At 28.0% G+C, this 14,860-nt stretch overlaps 1 protein-coding gene across 1 annotated transcript; it reads right to left on the reverse strand.

The window, feature by feature from the left end:
• Window positions 1-5,910: 5,910 nt before the first annotated feature.
• Window positions 5,911-14,535, reverse strand: LOC145842038 (uncharacterized). The gene is made up of 6 exons (XM_082949396.1): window positions 14,149-14,535; window positions 13,226-13,276; window positions 12,912-13,040; window positions 9,578-9,800; window positions 7,059-7,264; window positions 5,911-6,771 (listed from the first exon to the last, which is right to left on the reverse strand). Exons 1-6 carry the CDS (start codon window positions 14,519-14,521, stop codon window positions 6,650-6,652), a joined length of 1,104 nt encoding a protein of 367 aa, XP_082805522.1. The 5' UTR covers window positions 14,522-14,535; the 3' UTR covers window positions 5,911-6,649.
• Window positions 14,536-14,860: the final 325 nt, after the last annotated feature.

The raw sequence follows: 14,860 nt of genomic DNA on the forward strand, positions 1-14,860 counted from the left end.
AAAAGGCTACATATTTTTCAACTTAAAATTTTTTTAAATAAGTAGTTTGAAGTTTAGTTAAAAAAAAATGCTTACTGTTTTTTTTTTTCTTGAATTAATACAAGTTTACATTTTTAGATCAAAAGAATAAAAGAGGAGCCAAGTGTTTACTTTGATGTGCATTCTAATAAAAAAACTAGCCATGAAAACAAAATGAACAAAATCGTAAACTACAATGTTAACAACAAAAACCTGAAAGAGAACTTGGAAAAGGCTGTCAAGCTTAGAAAGAGCGACGTAACAGACAAAGTTCTCAGAAGGAAGAACATATATGACAAGTCGAAACCGAGAAGATATGTAAGACTTTTTTACGTACAAAATGTTTGATTGTAAGCGAAATAGTTTCTGATCAACAATTGTTTGTATCTATGATATTTTTATAATTAATGACATATCAAACTATATGAGTTGATAAATTTTTGATCAATTTCATTTTGCTTATATTTAACGGCATCAACTTGTGGTGTATGATTCGATAACCGAAAGGTTCTTTCGCACATCAGGTCCTCAGACCAAACTTTTTCAGCGGTTTTCTTATATTTTTCAACATACAACAGTTCTATATATATTGTTCTGAAAATTTGAGTCATATTTGTATTGTTGTGAAAGAATTTATTAAAGCGTCAAAAAATGTTTAATTTTCTAAAAAAGAACTATTTTATTGCAGAGTGCAATGTTTTCTAAAGAGTCAATGTCGGGATGCACAACAGAAAACAGAAGTAACAAAATTATAAACATTGATGAAATAAATCGAACTTGGAGTCCAATCATTGCTAAAAGAAGTACGTTTGTTTAATAATAGGAAATAACTTGCTTAATTATTAGAAAAAAGTGAACAATACAGTGAACAAAAGATTATGAGCCGTGAAGTTAATACATCATAAAAACCTTTTAAATTTTGTATTTTTTCAAAGCATTTTTTAACCCAAATGAACAAAACATGCTTTTTTAAGCTGGACCATCTGCAAACAAAGTCAAATCGAGTAAGCACGATTTAAATGGTCTAAGGTCTGCAAGTGCCAGTAACATTAACTACCTGCACTTTCAACAGGTTGGTACACCTTTGTTGTTTTTAAATGTGGTTCTTAACCTTAGAGTTTTGAAAGTTGTTTCTAATTGAAAATTTCAATGAAAAAACTTGAATAAAAAGCCAACACAAAAAATCTTTCTCACACCTGCTTCAATTAACCGCAAACTGCAAATGTTTATAACTGTAACTGATTTTTTTGTTTCTAGCTGACCAATACATCAATACACACCAATTTCAATAGTAAACTTTGAAAAGGGAACAAAACAAGACAGTTGACTTTTTTTTTAATTCAATAAAAATTAAATAAATATTTTTTCAGAATCAGCCAAACCAATCGACGAGACACACATCAACTCAAATTGCACACGTTTAAGCTGATTTGTTTTGACAACGTGAAAAACACGACAAAATTTTGTTATACTTTTTCACTGCTTGTTCACCTTTGCTTTTTGTAACTAGTAGACTTTTATATATAACGCCTCTTGTTTTGCTTTTTTCTTAAAGTATTGTTTTTTGTTTGATAATGTTTTGTAACAATATCTGAAAAACGAAGCGTCGTTTTTTTCTTTAATCAAAATTGAGCAGGTTCTTTAAAAAAACTAAAAACCAACCTAAAAAAGAAAGCAGTATTTGTAATTATTGCATTAGGTTGAAATTTGGTTTCTTAAACAGCATTTTAACTAAATACACCTTAAACATAACTTTCATTAATTTCTTAGTTTTTGATCGGTTTCATTTTATTGCGGGCCAAGTTTTTTTTTTTTTTTGCTGAAAAATTTTCACTAAAACAAATTTACTGTGCAACTGCATAACACAAATGTTGAAAACCTAAAAGTTTTTAATAAATAAGCCATTTTTAAGAATTTGCATTAAATGCGTTCCTGAATAAATGTATTTTTTTGTTATATTGTCTAGTTGAAAAGCGTCAGTGTAATTAAGAACGTAAACCAAAACTTTAATTAAGTGAGTATTTAAAAAAAATTACATTTATTTAGTAATTCCTAGTCTCATTTTATAATTTTCTCAATTTTTAGACCCCTGTGTAAATTTAAGATCATTTTAATAAGTAAAAGAAATAATGTTTTATATGTATCAAAGTTCTACTCTATTCTATTTCAAAAAACTAAGTTAGTTTATAAAAATGAAGATTTGTATAAAACAAAACTAAAGATTTTATTTCAGAAATTTCCTTATATTGTTTTTATGAAAACAAGTAGTAGTCTTGTCAGATATTTTTCTCTAAATTTAAACATGACTTGTTTCACTTTACTCTATTACCTTATTCTAATATTTAATGATGTTATAACTGATAAAATCTGATAAGTCCTTTATTAGATTTCTACATATGTACTCTTTAGAAATATAAATTTTAATTAGTTTGTTTTAATTATTATCATAACTTAAATCTTATATAAAACCAGATAAACCAGATAATTGTGTAAACATTTATTTTTTCAAATAAATATAGTTCACTACACACAGTAGGTTGAAAAGAGGGGTCAAGCGGCCAAAAACTACTTTAGTTATTTAAAGTTTAACCAAGTGTTTAATTTAATTGTTTAGAGCTGAGTTTCTTCATTTAAAAACAGTTTTTGGTTCTATTCTGGATTTTGTATATTAATAGTTACCTAGGCCTAAACGTAGTAAATTTTTGTAGCTTAATAATTACTTTAAAAATCCTTAAAACGATGTCGAAGTTAAGATCTAGAGCAGCTGCTTGAATATACCTTAAAAGCTTATAACAAACACGTTTTATAGTTTTTTTTTTCTTTATAATTTAGTGTTAGTTAAAAAAAGTCTAAATTATTTTAATGTGAAAAAAAATGTATAATACTTTTCATTTTAAAAACTGTTATTCTTTCCAACAACTATTTGGTGTTTCTCGAGCAATATAGAATATTTTTGAATTTCCAGTCACAGAAAATTATGATTTTATTTTTATGCTTTCAAATATGTATCTTAATACAAAAATAACAATTTTTTACGTTTTAGGTACTTTTTGCAGTAAATGGAACTCTCTTTAGGTACTTTTTTTTCCTTTTTAATCTTAAAGTTTCATTATAAATTAAAACCCTAACTATTTTCAAAATAAAATCAAAACTTATACAGCTTTATTCTATTTTTGAGACTAACTGTAAATATAGACTGTACATCAGTACTTTTTGTGACATTTGTATGTTAATGGCGGCTTGCCAGCACACTGAAGTATACAAAAATTTCAGAGAACAAATTTGGTGTCCATGAATATGATTCTTAGTAGCTTAAAACCATAAATTCATGAAACTTTTAAACTTGCGTTTCAACAATGTTCAAAAATACTTAACAACATTTAAGTTAATGCAACTTTGCATGAAATCTTACCGGTTAAATATCCATATAAAATTAAATACAGTGTTTTTAATGAGCTTGTTAAAAATATCTTGAATTTAAAAGTTGGTATAAAGCTTTTTTGATAAGATAGAGCTATTTTTACGATTAAATTATTTTACCAGAAAAGAAAAAAACATTTTTGGTCATAATTTTTACTCGTTTTATTAATCTTCAAGTTTTTCACTAAAAACGTTTTTTTTTATTACAACAGTTTTTCTACAATCTAAATCAGGGTTTCCCAAAGTGGGTTAATTAGTCTCATTTGGGGTACAAGCAGCAATTTGAGGGCGTAACTGGTAAAGTAGCTATAATTTGAAACTTACTCTTAATCTTATGGAGTTTACGATAAAAATCAAAATAAGGAGGAATTTAAAAGGTCGTTGCTGTATGTAAGGGTATTTTTTTGAGAAATCTTATTGGAGCGGGCTATTTCTTTTTATCTTCAATGAGGGCGTTTTAAAAAATGTTTTGGAAAACACGATCGAAATTGTTGATCAAGAATAATACAATTTTCATATAATATTAAAAATTAGTCAAATATCAAAACATTTAAAATGGCCTGTTTTAGTTTTCAATTTCAAAATAAAGTACACAAATGAAGCTTAATCTGTGTATTTTAATACATATTGATAAATACATTATAATAAAACTACATTTTGTACTTAATATATTTCAAGTTACAACACATGGAATTACTGATATTGTAATTAATTTAAAAAAAAAACTACTGTATATTTTCTGTTAGTGAAACACATTTTTAGTGTGAAATTATAAGGTCAATTAAATGTTTAAAAAAACTGTGTGTTAGAAAGAACTTGATTCTTTAGTTAAAACACATAGTTTATTTCTAAGTTTTATTGATGAATGCTTTTATCTTAGTTAATATTTAATTTACAAAAAACACGATTTCTACAGTGTTGTTATATTTAGAGTAAAAAGTCTTTTTTGATGTTTCTTCAGTAACCATTTTTCAACCTGGTCAACCAAGGAAGTAACACTTTATTTGTCTTCAAGTTTATACGCAGCTTGTGTTCTACTGCTGCATCAAATGTTTTATAGATTTTTAAAAATTATGCAAACGTATATATATAAGAATGTAACAGCGTGCTGAAGAATTTACGTTTTTACGTTGGTTTATCAACTTATTGCCGCCTTCAAAAATTGTAAAACACCTAAAAAATTAAAAAAAATACCTGTTTACTTAAAAAGTTATTGTGTAATAAGTTTTCTTAAATCTATTAGCAGGGACTTATAAGTCAATTGGCAACACAGCCTTTTGGTAAATTATACTTTTTTTCAAAGTAGGACCTCTGTAAACGAATCTTCTATGAGTCAAGTGAATTTAAAACGTACACATTCCCGCTCTATGATCTTCTAAATTGGACGCATTACGATCGAAAAATAAGAAGTCATACTATTTGAAAATTAATTATTTAGAGTAGCTAATGACAACTCTAGTTGTGCTTTCTAAAGATAATTTTTACAATTTTCAGGGTTGCCACTCGTTTTTTCAAAAATTTTTCGAGGTTTTCAAAATTATCTCCAGCTTTTAAAAGTACACATTTTTGGGTCTATTTTTAGTTTTAAGTTAATTTATGGTAAAAAATTGTGTTAAATAGTATAAAAACATTGAAAAGATAAGGTAAAGCTACTAAAAATGTGTTTTTGAATAAAAAAAATTTGATGATGACCAAAAAAAATTATACTTATGATAAAATTTTTGTGTCAAATCGAAATTTTACTACTAAACATGTAAAAATTGTTTAAAATTCCAGGTTTTTTAGTGATTTTTATTCAAAATTTCACGTTTTTCCAGGTTTTTTCAAAATTTCAGGTTTTTTTTTGCCTAAATTGTCAAATTCTAGGTTTTTCCAGGTAAAGTGGCAACCCTGAATTTTACATTACAGTGTAAAACTACATAAAGAATTGTTATCAAACATAACCTAGATGCACAAACTTCAATACTATTGTAAAAAAATTAAAAGGGTAGAAAATGAATCTACTATTATTGGAAACCAAAAAGTAAACTTAAAGCAAGTTTTTTAACTATTTAACACTAAAATTTACTATTTTGTCCTGGCTCTTTAAGTAGCTGCTGTTTAAAAACTTCGAGAGGAATAGTAGTTTTGGAGAAGTTTTTAGAACTTGTAGAAGTTTAAAAGAGTTAACTATTAAATAAAAAACTAAAATGATACAGATAACATATACTTATGAATATTATACATCTAAATTAAAGACAGTTGACTAGAGTAGACTCATTATGCCCATATTACTATTTTCAATTATAAAGTTAACACTCTATCTTACTTAATAAAGCCAGTTTGTGTATGATTTTTTTAAAAACAATAACTTTCATTAAATTTTTTTATATTCTAGTATATTATTCACTTCACTGAGAGACTATAAAAAGATTAAATTATTTTAATTAAAAACTGTACAACAAAACAAACAAGCTTAATTCGGTTGCTGGCTTTTATTTAACGTGAGGAACGCACAAAAAACTATATAAAGTCGATATATATAACTAAAGAGAAAAGTATCAGTGCTGACAACTACGTATAGAGACAATGTAGAAACATGCGTTGTATTTTCAAACTAAAAAAGAGAAGAGACATTTTGTTGGCTACTAAAGACGATTTATCAAGTCGGAAACACAGTCAAAACAGTCAAATGACATCGAGAAGTTTCTATAAAAAAAAGCTCGAGAAAGGATAAGAATACGTTGGGAGTGGCTTATTAAACTAACTGACTCGGGTAACTTTGGAAGAAAATATTTTTTAAGACTTAAAATTTAAGGTCAACAACAAAATAATTAGAAAGAATCGAACGCCAACTTTATCTATATAACGTAACAAACACCACTCAAATCATCGCTAGTAAAAAAACGCTTCTCGCTTATATAAAAAAAAAATAAGATATCAAAAATTACAAAAGGAGATACTGAACCAGCGTTTTCTTTCGTCCGTGACGTAACAATGATTGAAAAAAAAGCTAAAAAAGTATATACACACGTAACAAACTATCACCACCTTGAACCAACGCGAAGATACAAAGTTAAAAGGAGAAAATGCTCATTAAACAGCGACCACCGGCGGATAAAAAAATTGCGTCTCACAACAACCAGCCTCACTACTCAACTTTTGCGCAACCTTGCTAATATTTGTATGAAATTTTTGAACTGGGGGAAACACCTGATGTGTGACGTCATGATCACTCTTCGTCGTCGGAGGAGGAGTCGCGGTCGCGCAGCCTGATTCGGGAAACTCCCTCCGCAACGCTTTCGTCGTCGGATGACGAAGTGACGTCATCAGAAGTTCTCTTCGAGGGCTCTCCTTGAAATAAAAATGTGATTAGGGAATATTGTACATTTAACATGGTAATACATTGTTAGACAAATTAACATTGTACTTTTATGTCCTATGTCACCAATTGAAATACAACCTTTTTTAACATCGGGTTGAAATGTGCTGCTTGTTTATGATCATAAAACAAGCATTGATGAAAGACAAACAAGATTTAACTTGACCTAACATTCAATTAAAAATCATAACTGCGCTTCAAAGTCAGCGCTCGAGTCTGAAAACATTATTCACACTATAAAAAAAATCAAAGTTTTTACTTTCAAAGCTGCCGACGCTGCTGACGTCGGAGAGGTCTTCGTCCTGGGTCAGGTCCCCGTCCTCCGAGCTGCGGTCCTCGTCGCACGACAGAGACGACTTGTTGTCCTCCCGCTTCATGCTGTCCTGCTTCGGCCTCCGCAGGATCTCCGGGTTGTAGAGGTCCTGCAGCGGGCAGTCCCTCGCTATGTGGCCCTCTTTTTGACACCTGATGCAAGTTACTCATTTCGTTGTGTTCAATTTTGCGTTAAATTATTTTTTGCTATGATGAAAACGTTTGATATTTTGAGATGTTTTTTCACTCTAAGACTTAAAATCATCAATGATTACACTGTAACTAGATGTGTCTGCTTCATGATAGATTTTAAGAGAAAACAACAAATATTAATAATAAGATTTAGTTTTTTAAATTGTGGTTTTAGTTTGTAAACAATAAGCTTGGCAACTTAGAGTCTAAGTGATATATACAGGGTCCCACTAAAATTTCAAAAGAGAATTGTAGGGAATTCCATAAAATGTAGCATGTTTATTAGGAAAATATCAAATAAAAAACAATGAATTTTAAACGTTACAAACATGTTTTTAAGGTAAATACAGTAATATGTATCATTAACCGTTTATAAGCACAGTCTTAATAATAAATTTACGAAAGTTCAAGGGTTTTTGAGCTCTATTTTTAGTCAAGCAATCAAACTTTAGATGAATTGTGTTTAATAATAAAAAAAGGATTTTGTTTATCTGCTAGGTGGTGCCATAGAGTCACAAGTTTGTACTGAGATTGCATAGATTATGATTCTAATTAAATTATTAAGTTATAAAAGTATTCAACTTCTTTTACGGGTTTTTTCACCATGCGGTGTATTCGTTTTTGCTTACAAATTTCAATCACCAAGCAAAGAAAAAAACTTAATTTATAGGAATTTTCACATATTTTTCAATTTTTATAGGGATTTTTCAGAACATTGCAAATTTATAGGGAGCTATAGGGATTTTTAGAAAAGTGGGAACCCTGTATATATTCACTACAAACTCAAATGAATTAAAACTTCATAAAATACATCTAGCATAAACCTAGCAATAACAGTTTTAACTTTTTGAAAATCATCTTTAAAAATGTAATTATAATAAGTTCAAACGCAAATTTTTTCTTTTAAAAAAAGTTTTAGGACTTTTTGATGTTATCAAGGGAAGTAAAACTAATGAAAAATAAATTGTTTGACTAATAAATTTTACAAGTGTTAGTGAACTTTTCCAAAATTATTATTTTAACCTGTAAAAGCTTCTCTATGCTTGGTGGTAGGCAGAAAAATTTAAAAAAAGCTAACCTTAAATTTAGTGATAAAAAACATATAAAATGAACTCAAATCGTTTTTTTTTAAAGTATTCATATGTTTTTACACTTGGTATTGCATAAAATAACTTAAAAAATTGTTATTGACCCCAGATTTATTACAACATTTTATAAAACAAAAAAAAAACAGTAAACTTATGACAAACCATTTCTTTAAAAATTACATTCAAAATTTTCGATAAAGATTTTTTTTTTATTACAACGTATGTTCAAATTGCAATAACAAACTTTTAAACCTTATTTAAACTAATTTTTAGTTCATAATTTGAATTTTCAAACTTCTAATTTTTTTATCATAAATACACACTACATTAAAACATCAAAATTACTTAAGTTATTAGAAAAAACAAAAAAATATGGGTTTAAGAAAAAATTTTAAAGGCAAAAAATAAAAATCTAAAGGAGCTTGGTAGTTAAAAATTCAAATATAAAATGATATTTTAAAAAGAGGGCTACTACTGATGTACTTATACTTAGTAGCAAAGATTGAAGGTCAGGAAAATTTAAGATTTGAAAAATTTAATAAGAAAAAAAACTTTCATCACAATTACAAGTTGGTCACTGGTTTTTGAGTAATTTCTTCCAGGTTTTTCAAAGTACACGTTTTTGGGCTTATTTTTAGTTTAAAGTTAAGTTTAAGGTTAAAAGCTGGGTAAGGTAGTATAACAACATTGAGTAGTTACTTTAAATATGTTTTTAACAAAAAAAAATTTTGATGTTGACAAAATCGTTTTGTCTATATGATAGACTTTTCATTTTTTAACGAAATTTTACTACCTGACATGTAAAAATTGTTAAAAAATTTAGGTTTTTTAGGCGATTTTTGTTCAAAATTCCAGGTTTATATATTTAGTGGCCACCCTGAAATTATATTTCTTGAAAAGTAGATATTTTAAGGTGTATAAAAACTTAAGCATTACTATGATATTCAAAAAGTTATAAAAAAATACGATTTTATATAAAAATTGAGTGTAACATGAAAGATTTAAAAGCACACACAAAATAAAACTATTCCACAGTTAAACTAAAACTTCTAAATTATTAAAACTTTACTTTATTTTACAAGTATTGATTTGTTATTTTAGTAAACCTGCTCTAATATAACACTTAAACAAACTAAACACAAAACAAGCAACAAACTATCATGAAAAACATTAAAACTCCACCGACCTGTAACACTGCGCCTCCGGGCACTGCGCCTGTATGTGCTCGGTCGACTTGCAGATGTAGCACTCCTTGTGCATCGCGCCTCTCCTGCCGCCCGTCCACCTCTGATCCGCTTCTTCTTGCGAGCAGTCCCTGGCCAAATGCCCCGGCTGGCCGCACCTGTAGCACTCGCTTTCCTGCGGGCAGTCCCTGGCCAAATGCCCCTCCTGGTGGCAGTTGTAGCAAGCTGTGGAATTGTTGAGGTCTTAACAAATGAATATAAAGAAAATAACTAAAATGCTGTTTTATTGGTGGCAGTATAAGTTTATCTAGTCAAGTTAGTGTACGATTTTAATTAACAGAAGTTATTTTACTGTTATTCTTTAAAATTAGGTTCAACAACTATGCGTACTGCCGCGTGTGGTGATAATTGAAAGAAACTAAAGAAAAAAATTTGAGAGTGAAATTAATGTTTTACGAATTTAAATATTATAAACAAATAATTTTATACACCATTTGCAACTTAATATCAATAGATTATTCATTTTGTTTTTTATATTTTATTACACAAAGCTTTTCAAAATCATACAAGATTTCTTTGTCATTATGTTTATTAATAGATTGTTAATTGTTTTGTTTTACCATTTAATGCTACTTGCGTATTTAAGTTAGGTCTATTAATAAACATACCTTTAGTTTTAATTACTGAATCTCTAACTTTTGTTTTTATTTTAATTTATTCATACGTCATAATTTAAACTTTTTTTTTAAGCTATTCACTTAACAAAAATTTTTTTTCAAATTTAATTTAAAATTTATCACTTGACAAAGAAATCTTGTATGAAAGGCAGGTCAAAAAGGAACGTTTTTTTATGTGCTTTAAAAAACATATTAAAAGATAATTTTTTTGAACAAAAAAAATTTGGCGATAGAGTATTCTTTAAATATAACACTAAAATTTTATTTTTGTGTTTTTGAAAATATTAGTATATTAAACTAGTTGAATAAAAATTTTAATGTGGCCCGCGGGCCGCAGTTTGCCGACCCCTGGCTTAGTTTAATGAATCAACGTTTTTTATTGTTCTTTACCGTTTGTTCAACTACATACGAATTAAGTTACTTATATTTTTTGTTGAAATTAATAAAAAAAACTAAAGAGATACTGTCACTAAAATGGTGCCTTAGCTATTAGCAACTGTAAAAATATTCAATTTGGTGGAAAAGTATTCTATAATATTTTTATCATTTAACTTTTCTTTTTCATTTTTCTTAGCTTGAGTCTAAATTTTGAATACTATGATTATTAAAAGTTTAATTTTTAAGTTCTAAACTCAGTTGACAAGCCCAAATAAGCTTGTAATACTATTTCAAATAAATATTTTAATAGAGCAGTTCTTCTTTGATTAATAAAATATTTTAACACAAAGTCAAAATAAGAATATGTCTAATAAAAGAAAATTTACTGAGATTTTGAAATGATAAACCATAGAAAAAAAATTTTTTGAAGCTATTTATACTTGGCTTTAATACAACATTATATTTTTAATGTATTTTATAAAAAGCAAGCTGTTTGAAAACAACTTCAACATTGACAAAAAGTAATACACAACATAATAATTAATTATAAAAACATTTTTATTCCTACATTTACTATAACAATTAGTTAACTTAAAAAATATTAAAGACTATTACTTTAGAATCTTTAAATTAACTTGGGAATGCTGATTTTTATTTTCAAGTAAAACTTACTAGCACTACTGACTTTACTGATGTACTAGGAATTTTAACTATATGTTAAAAGTATTAAAAAAACACTGAGAACTTTTTAAAAATTAGATAAAAGTCAATATTAGCAAGCAAATTAATAGCTTTCATCAAACTTTCAAACATTTGCTCAAGTTTATTTAAAACTTGTTATGTACAAAATCATAAAAACAGTTAAAAACATGCAGGTTACCAAACTTGAATCTAAGTTTCAAGAAACTAACTTTAATATAAATTCCCAACTTAAAAGAACTTTTTAAATGACCAGTTACACATTATATGAAAAGTGAATAAAGTTTTTTTTAGTTGTAAATTATATATTGAAATTACAGCCATTCAGCATTCGTTTCACGGGGACATAGGATTTTATTACAAAAAAATAATATTGACTCTTAGAAGATATTTCAAGTTTAAACTGTACTTCACTTTTATCAGGATTGTCAAGTATTTTTGGCAAACTTTATCCAGGTTTTCAAAGTTTCTTCCAGGTTTTTAAAATTTCACGTTTTAGGGTCTATTTTTAGTTAAAAATAAAATTTATAGTAAAAAATTGTGTTAAATATAGTATAACGCCATTAAAAAGATATCTTAAAGCTTTTTTTAAATATTTAGAAAATTAAAAAATATGACAATGACAAAAAAAATTATCTATATCATAGATTTTTCGTGTCAAATCTAAATTTTACTACTTAACATGTAAAAGTTATTTAAAATTCCAGAATTTTCCGTGGTTTTTAGTGATTTTTGTTCAAAGTTCCAAAAGTTCTCAAATCCAGATTTCTTAGTCTAGATTGTTAAACTCCAGGTTTTTCCAGGATTCCAGGTTTTTTTTGAAAACCCTGTTTTATAGAAAATAAAAACTTCAATTAAACTTTAAAGTAGGATTTCACCCTTTGAACTTTCCAACAAAAAATATATTAAAATGTATAAAAATAGCTTTTGTAAAAAAATTCATTTCTTTATTGTTAATTGATCAAAAATTTTGTACATAATTGGATAAATTTTTATATTAACATATTTAAACAGTTGGTAATTTTGCGATTTTGTTTTAGTAAAGAAGTATCAATGTTAATTTAATTCAGATTTTTTTTTGTAAAGATTAAGCATAAGTTTTAAGTTTTAAAAGAAAACAATATATCATATGAGTATAACTCAACATAATTATTAATCAGTAACATGTCCAAACTTACTTATTATTTAAATTTCTTCATAATTAAGGTCTAATCAAAAATATAACCAAGGTGTTTTAAAATAAAAATTGGACTATTTGATAGTTAATCTTTTTAAATGACTAACAATTAGTTCAAAAACATTTAGTCATTAATCAAATAGGAAGCTGAACTAATTCAGTTTTCGAAAAATTGGTTATATAAGTATGAAGGTTGGTAACAAAGAAGTCTTTGAAAATGCAATGAAAGCTTAAAAATCCCAACTAAACAAAATGCTTTCATTGAACTGTTGTGCCCAAATTGAAGAGCAGCTGGTAAAAACAAGTGCGACAAACAGACACAACTTTAATTCCAGTCATGATCAGTAAATATCAAGAGTCGTAATGTGACACCTTATACAATTATTACAAACAGATCAAACGAACCGTTGGTGTCCGACACGCAGTCCCTGGCCATGTGCCCCGGCTGACCGCACCTGTAGCAGTAGTCTCCCCTCCTCACGTAAGAGTTGGCGAAGTGGCCCTGGCCAGTTGCCGCTTTGTTACCGTCAACTGCTGTTGAGTGAAAAAAGATTGTTTGGTTTCATTTTTAGTAAAAAAAAATTAGATTTTACATAAATTAAAGCTTTTTGTTACAATTATAAGATATTTAAAGAACATCAAAGTAAAAAACTTCAATAACAAACTACTTTTTTTTTACCTTGAGTGTAAATAAATAATACACAAACACAATGACTTACAATGACATTCTCTTGCAAAATGACCAGGCTTTCCGCACTTGTAGCACTTATCTAAAAATATTAAACAGTGATGTTTTCTGAATATTTTAAATATAATTTTTAATGCTACTAATAGAGAAGACGTGTCATACTGTTGTTAGGGGTGCGGTTGAAAAACCACTGAATTTTGTATTTTTTAAAACCAACTTATTATGATGAAAAAAAAACAATTACAATAAATCGTTTGTTAACATAAGTTCATAATAAAAAAAATTATTTTAACAATTTTATATTAGTACAATATTTATTTTTTATTTTTTCAGGTGGAACATCAGTATTTTGCTCCAACACACGCAACGCCCATTTAATACATTTTTATTTTCGTTTTTAACAAAACACTTCATATCATCATTGCTAGGTTATTTATCAAACTTGGATTCTGAATCTTACTTGTCTTTCCTCTTTTTGATTTTAGCTTCTTTCGGCCAGAACTAGTATCTTCTATCATGTGTACAAAAAATAAATTGAGTGCAAATCAATTATCACAGCAGTGATAAGTATATAATAAGTAGTCTTTGTTACAAAAATTAGATTATGTTCAACTTTATAATAACTAAGAACCACTATATTATATATAAAAATCAAATCGAATATGTACTTAACTATATTAAAAAAACATAACATATAATTTAACTCAAATTGTCTTAAATAATTTTATCCAATCAATTTATTTTTTTATAAATTCTAACTTATATTATTACTAGAAATTGAACATGTAAAAGTTGTTAACTTACAATAGCAGACAACAAATTTCAGAAAATTAATTATAGATAGTGACGAATTAAAATTTTATTCAAAGTATGTTTAAGGCTTGTACAAATACTTGGTAAAATAAAATATTTTAAAACCTAAATATTCAAAACCATAAAAAGTACAGGACGCACCTTCTTTGCCCCTGGTGTTAAAAGCACCGTTCTTCCCTCCACGGCCCCTCCCGCGGTATCCGCCTCTACCATTGCCCCTCTGCACAGCGTTCTCGTTGTTGGGGCAGTTCTTGGCCCAGTGGCCCACCTTGCCGCACATGTAGCACACGTCGCTCCTTGGGTAGTCCGCCTGGTAGTCGAACAGCTTCCTTTCCTGCGACTGCAGGCTGTTGGACAAGCCCCTGTAGTACTCCGACTGGGAGTTGACAATGTTCCGGGCGTATCCCCTGTCGTTGTACATCTCAGTTGCAATGCCGAGATGGGGCGACTGAGCTGGAGGGTAGTCCTCGATGATGGGCTGTCGCGAGCTGTTGCTGTATCTTATGCGAGCCATTTTTATTATTACAAACAACCTGTGAAAATAATTTCAATAATTTGAAACGACAAGATTGAGTTTGCACAACTCAAGGGGATTTTACTATTTTTTTGTCTATTTGTCATGTAATACTTAAGAAGCTTGAGCTTCCAATAATTAGCTGTTTTTATCCTTGAATTCTATCTTTTTTATATTTTATCCTTTAACTTTATAGTCTTCAGTAAATGTTAAAATTCATAGCTCTAGAAATTGCTTTTTATGACTTTTTATTTATAGTATCATTTAAGTGTCTTTTAAATGCATATAGCTATATGTATAGTTATTTAAAACAACATCTATCAATTATATTAGTATCTG

The sequence above is a fragment of the Thalia democratica genome, chromosome 8, assembly GCF_965202585.1.
Source record: "Thalia democratica chromosome 8, ktThaDemo2.hap1.1, whole genome shotgun sequence".
In the NCBI taxonomy this organism is placed as follows: domain Eukaryota; kingdom Metazoa; phylum Chordata; class Thaliacea; order Salpida; family Salpidae; genus Thalia; species Thalia democratica.